General features: G+C 41.5%; 1 protein-coding gene across 3 annotated transcripts; it reads right to left on the bottom strand.

Annotated features, from left to right (window-relative positions):
* bsg (basigin) lies at positions 1-9,218 on the bottom strand. 3 transcript variants are annotated; one of them, XM_027008160.3, is made up of 9 exons: positions 9,010-9,218; positions 5,413-5,763; positions 4,353-4,521; positions 3,696-3,784; positions 3,304-3,449; positions 2,760-3,033; positions 1,605-1,617; positions 1,434-1,507; positions 1-1,336 (listed from the first exon to the last, which is right to left on the bottom strand). In XM_027008160.3, exons 1-8 carry the CDS (start codon positions 9,080-9,082, stop codon positions 1,447-1,449), a joined length of 1,176 nt encoding a protein of 391 aa, XP_026863961.1. In that variant the 5' UTR covers positions 9,083-9,218; the 3' UTR covers positions 1-1,336; positions 1,434-1,446. The 3 variants fall into 3 exon arrangements, with proteins under 3 accessions (XP_026863961.1, XP_026863960.1, XP_026863962.1); XM_027008159.3 differs by having other exon boundaries at positions 1,605-1,629; positions 9,010-9,217; XM_027008161.3 differs by lacking the exon at positions 5,413-5,763 and having other exon boundaries at positions 1,605-1,629; positions 9,010-9,211.
* Positions 9,219-15,727: the final 6,509 nt, after the last annotated feature.

Here is a 15,727-nt window from a genome sequence, read left to right as displayed (position 1 = left end):
TTAAAATCAAACCAAACTTTATTCAGAGTGTGCAAGTCAGTAGTTAACAGCGTCTGATTTAATATGTTGATCAGGAAAATAATTTATACAAGTCTATCAAGGTTTAATATAACATGCCTCTTAAAGAAATGGCACACACCATCACAATACTAAATAACTGCGTAAAATATGGCGGAAAGTATGGATTCAGAAACAATTTAAATGAGCACTGAGCAAAACAAACCTCCATTAAATGTCACCTTTATTTAACATTAGTCAAATATTTGGGCAATTGCGTGAGTGCCATTTGCTCCTTGGACACGTGTCTCATACTTGGTCTTTTTAAAATGGCCTTATGCCATGTGTGTTAGAAGCTTGATAGCTAATATTACCCCTTAATTGAAAGCATGGCATCAGAACAGCCACATGAACCAACTCTCTGATTTAAGCCTGGTCTTATACTAAGCCTTAGTCAGGAACAAGACTATGTCCAGAAAAAAAAAAAAAGGAAAACAAAACAGAATTGGCATTTTAAAATCTTAATTAAGAGTGCAATTTAATTGGCTGCAAAATGGCATGTGTTCATGTGTAAGCTGCATTAATAATTAACTTAATCTTTCTACAACTAAAATTAAGCACAACAGTGAAGATAATCAACATTAAGGCTTACAGAAAAAGAACTGCCAAAGTGAATGAGTAAATTAACGGCACTGGGAGTCCGACTACTACGCAAAAAAAAAAAAAAATTGAGCGGTTGGCTGAAATTTGAGCAGTTGCACACATCGAGAACACCCAGAGAAACTGAGCTTCAGCAAATCCCACATCATTACACAGTGAACAGATTATAGAGACTTTTGAATACTTCAGAATAGATGCAGAACTACACCAGTCTGGGAACAAAGTTGTTAATAAAACTGCTCCAACTGCCTTTTCAAAAATATAAAAAGGTGAACCTGGACGGAAAAGATGCGTGGTTCCAGACTAGAAAGCAGGTAGTAAAACTGACCAGTACAAACAGTTTAGTACCCAGGCTGGAGTAATGAGGGACTGGAGGAAGCAAAAACCAAAAGCACCAATTGTTCATTCCCACATTATAATGGTTTCACTAAACACTTCTACATCAAGAACAGTCATGCATCCCCCTTACCCCACCCACCCACAAACCCACTTTAAAATATGTTTGCTGGCAGCACAATACAGATTAATTTTGGGAGAAAGGGGGGGGGGGGGGGAAATCAATACTTCAAGACATTTACTCTCAAACAAAGTTATTTGTAAATTGCAGGGCACACCATGTAATGTGCTACTCTGCAACTTTATGCTTTTCTTGTAGCTTGATTAGTAGTCATCAGGATACCTAAAGGTGGAGTTTAAAAGAAAATATGAAATCAGGATTTGTTTTAACAGAGACCTTCTGAGAACACAGGGTGCCTTTTCACTTTGATCCAACTCACCTGCTCCCTTCCCTCAGTTGGAGTTCCTTTGTCGCACGTTCTTGTCTTTGTGGTTTGTAGCGGCGTTGCTCTTCCTGAAACACGTCAGCAGTTAGTTTTTTGCTCAACCATTCTAGAAGAAATTGCTCAAGACTACAAGATGGCAAGAATGTGAATTTAATTATCACTTACAATGGTGCAGATCCTGAGTCATCATCTAGATTCATCAGATATCGAAAACATAGGGAAAAACAATTTAGGGTTGGAAGGAGAATTTTCCCATGCAAGAGCCACATCCATCATCAAGATTCTGACTAAACTCAGCATAAAAGCATTCGGCAGTCACCACTCAACTTCGCGAATAATTTATACAAGGTGAATTTCAGAACACCATAGCCAAACTTCATAACTTCTTGAAAATAACCATTAGCAACTAATCCTAGTAAACGACTATACCATTAGGATCCTTGTGGCATAATCTAAACACTATTATTAAATGGTCCATGCAATATAATGCAGTTAGATTACCATGCAACATGTTTGATCACATATGAAGAAAGTTTTACCCAGTGTAAGTTTTCCATGCAGAGAACAGACACCCTTTAATTCACACAAGTGGCCCACATGAGATCTGAAGAGGCTGCTCCTTCCTTACCCCCACCCACCCCAGGGGCTCACACTCGGCACCTGGACGGTTTGAAGGGCTGAAGTTTCTGAGTTGAAGTCCCTCATGCAATGAGAATATGATGGAGAGCATGCAAAATGGGGGCACTAAACGTCCCAAAGCCCCTCAGATATTACCCTGGTTAATTCACCAAATATTTGGACAAAAGAAAACCAAATCTGGCCTGGGTCAGGTCAGACTTTACCAACCCTTTCACTGGCTATGTATAGAATCACAAGTCACTGACCCCTGTGCTTCTTTTTTGGATTGCAACCAGACACCACCCCCCCCCAAACCAGTGAAAGAGCTGTTCATTTTTTCCAATAAGTCTGGGAGAGACCAACTCTATGCGAGAAGCGTTACTGCAATGTCAAACTTTTGCTCCATGTTCCTAGCCTGAGTAAAACCACTCCAACCCAGCATGCAGTTTTGAGCACTTACCACAACGTAAAAGCAGCAGCAAACAGAGAAATAAACATAAATAATATAAAACAGACCTCACTAAGATCAAGAATGCAAATACTTTAACAAAACAAAAATATGCAAAATGAGACAAATCCTTAACACTTCACTTTAAAAAACAAACAAAAAAAACAAAACAAAAACTTAATATATTGATCATCTATAGTTTGCATACATTGTGTGGTGCAAAAACGGTTTGATAAACTGGCCTCAGCATGTACCGTCATTAATCTCATCAGGCTTTCTCCTCTTCTCATAGATGAAGATGATGGTGATGAGGATGATGACCTCAGCCACGATGCCGAGGAAGGGCCACAGGGCAGCCAGGCGGCTGCGCACACGCAGGTGGATCTTATCCATGTGCCTTCCCAAGTCATTCTCCCCTATGCACTCATATTCACCCATGTCCTCGTTGATGTCCAGGTTCTCGATGTACAGTGTGGAATTGTTGGGTGTGCTTCTGATCCTGTACTTCTCAGTGCCATTAATGATGAACTGATGGTGATTGAAGGAAAAAAAATAAAAATTATTGGTTACCTGACATTAAAAATGCTTGCAATGACCATCTGCAATGTGCTGACTTTGCACAAGAATGCATCAGAACAAAATGAATTTTCTTCTTAGAAACTTGCAACTGGTTACTTTGGGATTTGCAATGCCACTAAAATTCTACAAGTGGAAATGCAAAAAGCCTTTACATATACCTTGCCTACACCCCACCCCGCTTCCATCAGTCTCAGTGTACAGTGCAGATAACATCCATACCATTTTAGCGTCCGTAGGTGTTTTACCAAGCTTGTACCATTTCCAGTCAGTTGGCAAGGGGTAGCCATGGCTTATACACATGAGCGAAGCCATGTCATTCTCATTACTATTCTCAGAGTGCTTGTAGGCCGAAACATGAGGAGGAACTGAGGAAGAGAACAAAATGCTGGTAACTGCAAAAATGTACAGAAATCTATTAAGAAGAAAAAAGAAAAAAAAAAAAAAAAAAAAAAAAAGTTATCGCTGATTTTGACCGACACCGAGTAAAGTTAAATGTTTAGGATTGTTAGATTTAATATGGATTAATTTAATATTCAGTATAATTTTGATCATCAACAAACATTATGCTGTTCTGTGCGATACAAGACAGAACCCCAGTCAAATATTCTTACTCCTGACTTCAATTGTTTCCTCGACAGGTGGGTCAGTCAAAAACACACAGGCGTATATTCCAGCAGAGTGGAAATCAATCTTCGTAATGCTGCAGAGAGGGGAAAAAGTGAAAATTAGAAAAATGAGGACTACAAATCGGCCTACGCCCAGCTGCAGCGGCAGCCTCATCCGGTAACAATCACGCCCCAACACATCAATACATTTAGAGATAGACGAAACAAAATACATTTTCTCTGGCAGAACACGAGTGGGAGGTGGGCCAAAAATAAATAAATGGCTTCCATTTGGCACGCTGCCACGATACTGACAGTCAACCACGGACTTGTTTTGCACCACAGCGCGCGCGCACACCGCTCCTCACTCTAGTGGGGAATTGAGCTTAGAGTAGGTGGGGCTGCTCAGGTGCTTATCCCTGCCACCACTCAAGTCTGTCCTACAGGCAAGACGGCACGTTGGTGCTCACCCTCCCTGGGGATCAGCAGAGATGCCGCGTTCCCAGCCCGACACTCAGCACGGCTTTAGAGCTCGTCCTCCATTGGCCAGCGCTGGTCTCGGCTGAGTTTCGCCTTTCATAGCCCGACAAGAACGACGGAGTGGTCCTGAAATACTGCGCTTCAGGACCCACATTAAAGCGAGAGGGTATGGAGGAAACATACGTGTAGTGGGTGTGGGGAGAACTGCTCGTCGATTTGGTGTCCTGAATTATCTTGCCACTTCTGCTCCAGTAGTGGCCCTTGATGTCGGATGCCGGATTGGTAAGGTTGCAGCTGAGTGTAGCGGAGGTCTGGTTGTTGACCTCGGCTGGCTCGGTCATAATCAGAGCCTCTGTAGGACGAACAAGACCAACAATCATTAAACGCCAGTCTGTGTTATGGGACAAATCAGAAATGGATTTGCAAGCAGGAATGTGCTCAGGTCAGCAAAAAAAAACAAACAAAACCAAACCCTTTGCACATTTTCTAGGGGAAATCAAATTTAAATTAATACTGCGCTAGAACTTAATGATTTGGTTTAATTGTTTGATTACTTGTTCCCCAAATAATTTACTCAGTTGTTAGCTCAACTTTAGCCTGTCAGAGAATAAATAAATAAAGAACAATCTTACTCTTGAATACACTTTATTTCACTTAAGAAAAACCACACTACCATTATCTGGGATGTCAGCCAAGCAGCAATTTCTACAGAGCACAGTTAATAGTTGCCAAACTGATGAGGCCGCGCTGCAGTTGCTGTTTACAGGATTATTACGGTTCAGAGGCAGTGCAAGCCAAGACACAGAATGGGAAGAGACATTCATGCACCAAGAGCACTCGTCTAGTGCAGCACAGGAGGAACATCCAGCTAACGTCATCACGCTTCCACTTCAGATGCATGAAGTGGAGGCTGAGCAAGATCACAGGCAGCCAAACACACATTTCATGTGTTTTCTGGCCAGTGTTAGAAACCAAATCTCCCCCAAGTAAATCATTTCTACAGCACTGGGCAATGAAATACCGAAAAGCAAAGGGGGGGGGGGGGGGGGGGCGCAAATGAGATTTGGAAAAGGATCACTGAGGGCTAACAAACAGCTAGAGGAGAAGGACTGAGGACCATGACGGCAGCCTGTGGAATAAGGAGCACGGGATGGGTATGGCATGGACAGCAACAGGATCTAAGGGGGTCTCCGTCCTATAACGAAGGACAGCGCCAGCCACTTCTCTACACTTCACCACTCACTTTTGAACACAATTATGTTCGCCTGCGTGCGGATCCACTTGACTTTGGGCGGCGTCCTCGGGCGATTGCGGTCGGGGTCGTTGGAGGCACGGCACTCATACGTGCCCGTGTCGTTGAGCACGAGACTGCGGAGGGCAAGGCTGCTGGCAGCGTGGCGGACATAGGTGGTGTTGATGTGGACACGCTCCTCACGCGCCCCATCAAAGAGCTGGGAGGCGGTCTCAACTGGCTCCTCGCCCTCTACGAACCACCACTGTATCTCTGGGATGGGCTCACCTATAGCCTCACAGTGCAACGTGGCACTGTAACCCACCAGTTTCGCCTGAGACATCGGGGACTTTATGAAGCCAGCTGAACAAGTGACCAGGCGTTCCGTTTATTTTAGTTAAAGGGCAGAGAATTTGTTGGGATGATATGAAACGAGTTGTGGTAAGATGAAAGAAGAAAAGGATGGAAAAAAGGGAAAGAAATAAGAGCATTAGAATGGAGGAAATAAAAGTGCGTGGTGCAACTTCAAAGCAGTTTGATTTTGGGCACCACTATGCAAGACCAAATACTTGTCTTACATCGGTAGAAAGACTAAATAAATGTAAAAAAATTTAAAATAAAGTAGGAGCATATGCTGAACAGGAATGGGAACAGCTTAGGAAGGCATTTAGAGTGCTCAACACGATGGAATTTAGCTGAACATGACTTGGAAGGATGAGAACTTTATCAAAACATTGTTATTTTTTTGATAATGGCTCATTTTGAATATAATATTCCCAAGTTTCAACACCATGGTGTAGTTTAGACTCATGTAATTGTTACAGGTTTAAAGAAACTTGAACAACATTCCATCTGTGCTCAAGAGGTGAGGCAATGCTAAACCCCCATAGAGACATTACAATGGACCTCTACTTTAAGAACAATGAGCAGACTGGCTGGGAGCATATGTATCCTCTTTAAAGACAAAAAACAAAACTTTAACATCAAAGAGTCTTTAGGATCGATGCAGAGAACTCTTAGATCTGAAGAGGGTCTGTTTTTTCTTAAAACAAACGGTAACTGTACATTGTCTGAAAACAAGCCACTGGAGCACACCCTAGTTTTCCTTCATCTCTCAGGTGAAATCTGGGCTATATATAAGACATGCTTGATTATATTCAGAGCAGTCCAACAAGTAAAATCAGAACAAGCTTACACACGATTGTTGCTCTAAATATCATTTGCCTTTTAAACCGATACGTGCAGCAGCCATTCAACAGTCACAAAAGGTCACCGTCACAACATTAACTGAATTTGATACCTGACAAACTTACCATCACAATGTTGAGATCCAAGATTTGTGAATCAAAGTGCAAATTGTGTTTGAAACTACAATGGTTAAATTAAAGGGTGACTGGCACCATGGGCTGATGAATTTCCAAGCATGCAGGGTTCAATGTCTGCAAATGAGCAGTTAACTTACTGTTGTACTGAACAAGACAAAGCTTCCCCTCCCCTACAAAGTTAATTTATGACTGACCAAATCATTCCAACACCTCAGTCATGCAAATGAACCCAATCAAGCAAGAAACAAAATGTACGACAATGTACTGTCAGTCTAACAGCCATTTTCACCATGCACACAATGGAGAGATCAAAAATAAGACCAAGGATATAAGACTTGAATCTAAATACATGACACCAAGCTCTCAAAAATGCACCACATAATATGCATTTGTGAAGGCTCTCAATAACGCGCAGCCATAACGAACCCAACAACATAATGAAAAATGTTCCATGGGCATTTTATCCCATTTTGAAAGCAAACTAGCAGTCAGTAGGAAATTGTCAGGCTAACAGAAAATGTATGAAGCTTATTCAACTGTGGACAAATACCTGCATGCTCTTGCTAACCCAATTTTCAAAACTGTGCTGAGCAGAAGACGGAAGGCTCTGGGGAAAATCTAATTTTAATTCAGATTTAGAACCGCTACAGCTCAAGTCAGCACTGGGGCTGGTGCCACGGCCTTCCAGGGTATTCTCCAGGAACATAATCCTGAATGTGGAGACAAATTGGGTAGAATGGGGGCAATTAAAGAACTGCAGCCAAAGATGTTGCTGGTCCGGAAAAAAGTTATAAAATGACAGACCTCAAAGCCACTGGTATCTTACACCAAAACATAGATAAGTGCCATTTAACTGCATTGTTGGTCTGGGTGCAAGTTTACCCAAGATGTCTGGAATAGAACACGACCTCCCCTGCTGTGTTCTGTACTCTATCTTCAAACCTGAAGATGATTAGGTGAGGATTAACAGGAACTGACATTCTTTCAGATGCTACTGGGTAGAAAATAAATTACAGTATGTGATTCCCTTGATGCAAACAGATACATGAAAAATATTTAAGAGCCAAGTTGTTCTTTTTCAAGAATAAGAAACGTTCACGCATTTAATTTCCAAAGATCAATTTACTTAGCGAATTCTGCGCGTTGACGGAATTACACTGCTGGCAACTTGTGTAATAACTTTACAATTTTTCAAAAGTGAAATACACGAGAATTGCGTATACTGTTACACAAGGCGTTTTCAAAGGGCATGTCACAGTCGCCCACAACGCATGGGGCGACGTGCAAAGCAAACTGGTCCGCACCGGTTTAATTGACCGCAAGCCGGCACACGTTAATTAAGAGCACCACGCCAAGATAACTGTGTGTAAAATAAGATGAACATGTTATGTAGCCAGATACCTAAATGTATGATAATCCTCCCCCGTAAACCTCATGAAGGTATGTACTCAGTCACTCGCTCCAACTAGCTTGCTTAGAAAGCCAAGCTATCTAACTAGCATTCTAATAATAAGATTATTATAACTACTACTACTACTAAATCAATTAAACGCCAATTTTGTGTGAATCAAGGCGGTTACCTTTGATTTTTTTCTTACACAGGCTTCGGTGCAACATGTTATAAAAAACAAAAACTACGGCTAGGGCGGATTCGCTAGCAAGCACGCGGAATTACAGTATAAAAAATGAATTCCGAGTGTTACCCAACATACTAGTGTAGGATTAGACGATTAATCCGACTGGCATGGTTTACTAGATTAGAGCTCAGATGGATGGAAACCAGTTACCACTACGTCGCATTTTAACCAACGAACTAACCCAACACATCTAACGCTATTTTAGCTTACAGCTCAGATAGCTGGCGCGCCTAGATAGCTAATTAGCCAATTAAAACGCGAATGTTGTATTCAAGTTCAAAAACATTCATGAAATGAAGTGATTTTCTTTAAAAGGCAGCGTTAGCTAGATAAGTAGATCGCTTGTATGAATAATTGTGCTGTTTAGATAGCTAGGTTAGCATACTAGTTAAAGTTAGCTTCGAAATGTTAGCAAGCAAGCAATATTTTCACGGCCTAGCTAGCTAAAGACTGATAGCGAGGAAGATATTTAGCCATCTTACCATGAAACATCTAACAAAGTCATGACAAATGCGATGTACCTTCATTTAACGCCACCCAACAGAAAATGTCAACGTACTTTAATGTTAGAATCACACGACAGAATAGGAAAGCACAGCCAATATACGATAGCCGACGATGTGGCCCGAAAGATTAGCCAGTCTCACCTGTTCGCGAAGCGGTGCGGTGAAAACAAAAAAGGGCAACAAGCCCCCACACCAACTGCATGTTGGTTCCCATCTACTCTTAATTATTTATTTATTTTTTAAATAAACACTAAAACACCGCTGTCGCCTTCGCAACCGATCCCCGACTTTAGCAGCGACACCGACAGCCGGAACCTCGGCACTGGCACCCAGCCGTTCAGCGTCCTCTATTTGATCCTGACGTGAGCGAGGACGAGCACGTACACACGCGGCGCGTAGGCGTCACCACGTCCGGCGAGTCGCAGCGTGAGTGGGAAAAAAACAAACAAACCAAAAAACCGCTCAGGCAACCTGCTTTGACTGGCTTCTTTCACATTGTTCTGAACATCAGTGTGCAAATGTGAATGATTTCATATGATTCCACACTTATCCGGTCCAAATTAAATTCCAGTGTCGTTGCTCTGGTGAGATGGATTAGTGAGTTCTGGCCTACAGCATGATGTAATCCGTGCAGAGGAAGTGGCTGATGCTTGCTCCATTCCATAGCCAGTATCTGTAGCCATTGAGTATTTCACTGCAGAACAGTAGCTCTCCCTGGTAAATCCCTTTGGTGAATCCCACACTTGAGGGTCGCTCATGCTATTGGCCTGAAGGCGGCCTCTAGGGTCGTCTTCCACAGGTCCACTGACCTCTTGATAAAGGCTCTTAGAGTCCTGTTGATGTTATACAGCTTCAGACATTCCAGGATCCATGTGTGGGGCATTGAGTCATAGGCTTTCTTGTAGTCCATCCAGACAGTGCACAGGTTGGTCTGTCTGGTCTTACAGTCTCAAGTGACTGTTTTATCCCCTGGTAGCTGGTGCTTGGTTCTCCTGCTGTTCTTGCCAGTGCCTTTCTGGACCCCGCTCTTGTATTGAGCCATGTGCCTATTCACCTAACGGATGGTGGGTTCTGTCTATGACCCTCATTTGTGCAACTAAGGTGTTCATGGAGTGCAGTTAGGCAGGGACCATATGAGGACCTGGAGCTGTTCAGCTCTTCATACCTGAGACCCTTTCTTGGAAGTCTGCTAGCATGATGGTCACTGGACCCTGTTCAGAGAGGTTGCTGGGGTCTTCTCAGGTTCTCTAACCACTGGGCGTTGTTGTATGATACCTCCTTCTCCAATATGCTTTTCCAGTATTGTTCAGTCTCCAGTTTTGGCGGGTATGTTCTAACGCAGTTTCCCTGCCACTGAAAGTACTTTCTTGACGGCTCGTGGGAGAAGGTCTTGTTTGTTCTCCTGGCTTCTCCTTCTCATGTGTACCTCTTCTGGCAGGCAGCCAGAGATGTTAACCTTTGCTTGGCAGGCTCCACGGCCTCGGGTATGGACAGCATGTTGTACTTCTCAGGTACCTTCATCACGCCTTTCTACAGTTCTGATAGCTGGCTGACTTCTCTCCATGTTGTCCTTATCTTGGCCTCCAACCTCCTTTTCCACAAAAGATTCTGCTCCTTGATGATGTTCATCTTGTAGCTAAGCACCTCAAGTATTATTGCTGCTGTGGTGTATATCAGCTGGTTTGTTTCAGTGATGGTCACAGTGTCGATCATCCGTAGTGCTGCATTCACATTTTCATTCACATATTATTAAGGGTTGTGGACAATTTCTATAAAAACCTTTTTTTTTTTTTTTTTTTTTTCAGATGTTGAATGGCATATGCTAAAAGAGGGAGGCAGTTAAAATTTTGCAAGAGCTTTCGGCAACATTTCCCCCTGAAAAATGTTTTCAACTCTGTGTTTCTGATCTTTTGTTTGTCTGACTGCTTGAATCACTTAGGATCAAACAAAGGGAAATTGTACAGTCTGGCTATTAATGCCTACTTGCCATTATACCTCACAAAACTGCTTCCAAAATTAAAATAATCATAAGGAATAAAATAAAGCAGTGCTTAAACAAAGAGAAAACGTAATTTTTTATTTTTTATTCTGTAGATGTGTTAAAGATCCACAAAATATGGACCTGCTCTGTGATACAACTAATGTAACATTACATATTGGTTTAACCGAATGGTGTTGCTAGTATAAGTTGTTTGTATGAGTTGTTAAGTTATTTGTATTTGTATAAGTTGTTTGTATTTGTGTGTGTGTGTTTGCTCAGCAGGTTGTAATGCTCGTATTGCAGGAAGGGGGTAGTCAATACTGTAGAAGCAGATTCTTTGTGAATACAAAGTCTCTCTCTCTCACCTGACATTCCAGGGTGCCGACCAACCTTAAAACTGTTACATATCAAGTTGCCATCTCCTGTTTAGCCTGGGCTCATACAGCTTCTCACTGTCATTATGATAGTATTATAATCTTAAATTATAATCTTCTACCTCACAAATTCAGAATGCTCCAAATGGAAAGTTTGAGTGCAATTTGTTTCAGTATTTTTTCGTCCTTTTATTTAAGGATGCTCCCTCTCTGCAGTCCGTGTTGAAAGAGTACATGAGAGCTTAGATTTCTCACGCATGTTTGTGTAGAACTACAGCAGCGGATCTTCCTGTATCACAGAGGCTCTCCCACAGGTCTCTAGTGTCTGGTGACTTTCTCTCACTATACACCCGTCTCTCAGAGGCCAGGAGGGGATGGATTTCATGCAGATTAGAAGGAGGCCATGAGGCATTACAATAGTGGAAAAAGTCAGAGAGGAACCACAAAAAACTCAATGTCAATTTAGCTCATGTTGAGAAAGAGATTAAATAAACAAAGAAGGTTTTGATATGTTTAGACATTTTTAAAAAATCATGTATTTGGTCAGAAGAAATTAAATCATTGAAGTTTACCAAGGTATGTTTTCCAGGTTTTGTTTGACCTCAGTGGTTAAGGTACTCGATTAGTAATCGGAAGGTTGCTAGTTCAGGTCCCTGTTAACCCTCGCAGTTGTATTCAGTCATAATAATAATTCACTGTGGATAAAAGCATTGGGTAAATTACATCATTTAATCAGTCCAACAGACTCTATTCATATCATAACCACAAAGTGAATGTTGTCCATATTGGAAAATATGTGACAGACTCTCACAACAACCATAAAAACATGATCTTCAAGTAAAAAACCTCATAGTGTTAACAGTATAAAGCTATGTGCCTGTCCCAGAATGAACATGACATGCCTTTGGCATTTTGAATCTGCTTTCAAATCATAAAGATTGCTATGATAACTGTATAGGTCATTCTTGATATCTGAGAAGAAATGTAATGCCTACAGATTAGTAGGTCATTACAGTTAGCTAACCTAACTTCCATTGCTTAAAGAAAAGCCTGCATGTTTATGCTTTTCTTTGATTGTATGTTTATTTAGTTTAGTTGGTTGTTATTGGTTGTTACAAATATGATCAAATCTCTGCCATATACCTATGAAGTGTAAGAAATGAAAGAATGTGAATGTGTTTTTAAAAAAGTTAAAATTCAGCAAGCTTGGTGCAAGCATTCCACCAGGTTAAAATCTGTTTTTTGATCATCAAAAAGGTACTTTGTAGCGTTAGTCTAAGAATCATGTTGATTGTTGAATGGTTTGGAACATTAACTTAATGCACACAATGTGGTGATTAATATGGTTTTGGGAAACCTTTTATAGTCAGATTTGTATGACACTTGTAACCTCACAATCAGAAATATAACTTAGGAAACTCTGCTAGATTGCACTACTGAAAACACTATTTACTGCTTCAAAGACGTCATGTTTGAAAAGGACAGCCAGTTTCACACTGTGTAGCCTTGCAGTTGCCCTCTTGGTTACTGGTGTTTTTTTATTTACATATTGGGACGGGTTTTGCTCCTCCAATCTACCCCCTGTGTGTGTGTCTGTTCCTGTGATAAGCTTGCCTTGTTATGCATGTACGTGTTTATCTTTGTCACCAAGTTTTCAAGCAAAATACAATTAAAGGAGTTGTTTGGTCCTTACTTGACTACTCTTCTGGGTACTTTTATTCTGGTGCACAGAACTCCTAGATGCAGCATTCCAGCCTGACAGAACATCTGTGCTGATTCAGCTATATTATAAAAACCTAGTAAGTCATAAAAAATAACGGTTAAAATAATGAAATAATCTTCTATCTGAATGTTTGTCAGTTATGATCAGTCCTCACACTTTTACCATGATTGAAGCCAGGTACCCTCTGGCAGTTGTGGTATCAGTTTGAAAACAGCTTGCATAGAAGGAAGCAGAGAATAAGAGTATGAAACAAGAGTATGAAAATCACTGGCTACTCCACACCCAGAAACTCAACCCGGTCGTATTATATGAGAAGAGCTTAAATGGCCACATGGTGGCGCTTTTGCTTACCTCACTGAAAATAAAACTATTCATTTGCCTTGGGGTCATCTTTCCCTTGTCTGCCTGTCTGTTATATGATTCCAGATGACTTTAATCGCTCTATGTGTTTATTTAGTTATTCACAAGAGAAAGAAACCACATAATCTGTGTTACACCGGGTAGCTATCCTTTCATATTACTTTTATTTGAACATGACAAATCTCCTTTTCACAATAACTGCATTTCATTAGCCTCTTGAATCTTGCCTGGACAGTTAACTGCTTGCAACACCAACAACCCAAGGCTGTTTTGACATAATATGGTCATTTATGTAGATTAGAAAGAGCTATGACACTTCTATATTAGGTCATCCTATATATGCATATTAGGACCTGTATGTCAGTTCATTGCTAGGCCTCACAGTTATTAGAAAAACATTACTTCTCATATTCTGAATGCCTTTTTGGGTGAACAAGAGCAATAAATTACATCTTGATCCTCTCTTGCTTAGGTAACTCATGTGTAGTCCTAGCAGGGCTGTAGACGTGATTTAAAGCTTGGAGAGACATTTGTGTAAGATGTCTGTCCAATCTCCCAGCACACTGAGTTTCTTCTGCCTTCAGAAGAAGCTGGAGAATAAGTAGGAGTTTCCGCATGATGTTCCTGCAGCCAATCCCTGCTTTCTCCTCTGGTGGCGTGTGTGTCGTTTCACATATTGCTTTTTGGGGTGTACTCAAAACAGTTTTGACCTGGAATAACACTGGCAGACATAGAGTCACATATCTGTTCCACTGTTCAAAATGCATGGTATGGCAATTTTATCAAGGGTCTCTAACATTCAGTAAAGGATGTTTCTGTATAAAACATGTACTTTTGAAAATGTGACACTAATTTACTCCAACAGGCTAAGTTAAAAAAAATCTTAAATGTGCAATGTTCCAATCTGGTACACGTTCTGAACAATAGACAATACCCTCTAGAACTGGTGATAAAAAACAGACTAAAAATGTTTACTAGGTTTTAACATTCTGGTTCCAAAATGCATTAATAATGGCCAAAATATTTTTCATAAATGAAACAACGAAACTCTAAAATCTTTTGCTGTGTCCACTTTAATCACTATCACTGCTTGCACGAAAATGCCGTTAAACAATCCTGGTCTTTAATGGGCCTAAACAGTAGGGGTCCTTAATGGCCAATGGTAGCTCAGTGATTACGACCCTCTGCCAGTAGGTGTAAGCTTCCCAGTTCAAGCCCTACCATGGTTGCATGTCTGAGCAATGCCCTCAAGTTGTGTTCAATCATATTCGTAGGTCACCTTGGATAAAAGCATCAGTAAAATGCCATATATGTAATACAATAGTTGCATTGCTTTTTGGTAAGGGGCTTTGGATACACTTGTTTGGTTTGCCATGGTTCTATTTCCCAACTGTTCTTGTGTGTGTGTGTGTGTGTGTGTGTGTGTGTGTGTGTGCAGGAGGTTGCTCTGTCAGCCCATGGACTGTGATTAGAGTGGTCTGATAGTGGAGGCATGTGTCTGCGCATGAAGTCTCTCATTGTACCCTGTGCTCTTCTTGCGTCACCATGCAGGCAGTTTCGCCGCTGGCTGCAGTGTTTGTATCTGGGGGACAGCTCCGACACGGGGAACAGATCTGGGTCATGCGGCTACAGCAGTGTAAGACTGTTATTCCCTTGAAATGTGCCGAAGAACATGTGGATGCTTTCAGATGTCTTCTTCACAAAGCTCTCTGATGAATTTTTGTGCTTTTGTAATCATTTCAGACTGTTCTTCAAACTAATAATAATTTCAGACTGTTCTTCAAACTCTTCAAAAGCTTAGTATTAAATAACTAGGCAATGATCGAAATATATCCAAAGTGAAAGTTGAATCTGGAAACCATGAGGCACCTGTCATCTTCTCGAGATAATCCAGAATAAGGAGGCAAGAGAGAGAACAGCCTCTAGTTCACACATAATACATTGCGCAGTATGTGTGCAACAGCACCAGAGGAGCGCAGAGACTAATCTGATTTAGTTTACACCAAATGGCTCCCATCACTGACACACACTTCCTCACTGTAGCTGCAGTCATGCATCAGGCAAAGCTGGGAAACATCCCGGATATGAGCCAAAGAGCTTTTAACACCAGCTAAGAGAGTTGCTCCACACACGGGAGGAAATGCATGGCCTTCGCCAGGGCTTCAGCACTTGGCAGGTAATTAAGCGCACATTGACATGTTTGAATGACTGCCAGCCCTAACACGAACCCTTTCCTGTTTGTGAGGTGTTCAGAGAGATTACAGGCGCTGCAGCAGTGCAACGTCCAGTAAGCGCAGGTTCCCTCACTATGCAGGCACAAACAGTGGTTCTCTGTGACAGTGTGCCCACATCTGGGCACAATTAGAATATGCAAACCTGCCCATATTCAAAGACCTGCTGCTTATTCACGGCCTAAAACAC

The sequence above is a fragment of the Electrophorus electricus genome, chromosome 26, assembly GCF_041902795.1.
Source record: "Electrophorus electricus isolate QZ-2024a chromosome 26, ASM4190279v1, whole genome shotgun sequence".
NCBI classification, from domain to species: domain Eukaryota; kingdom Metazoa; phylum Chordata; class Actinopteri; order Gymnotiformes; family Gymnotidae; genus Electrophorus; species Electrophorus electricus.
The sequence above is the reverse complement of the archived record's forward strand: the minus strand, read 5'-3'. Positions and strand labels throughout refer to the sequence as shown.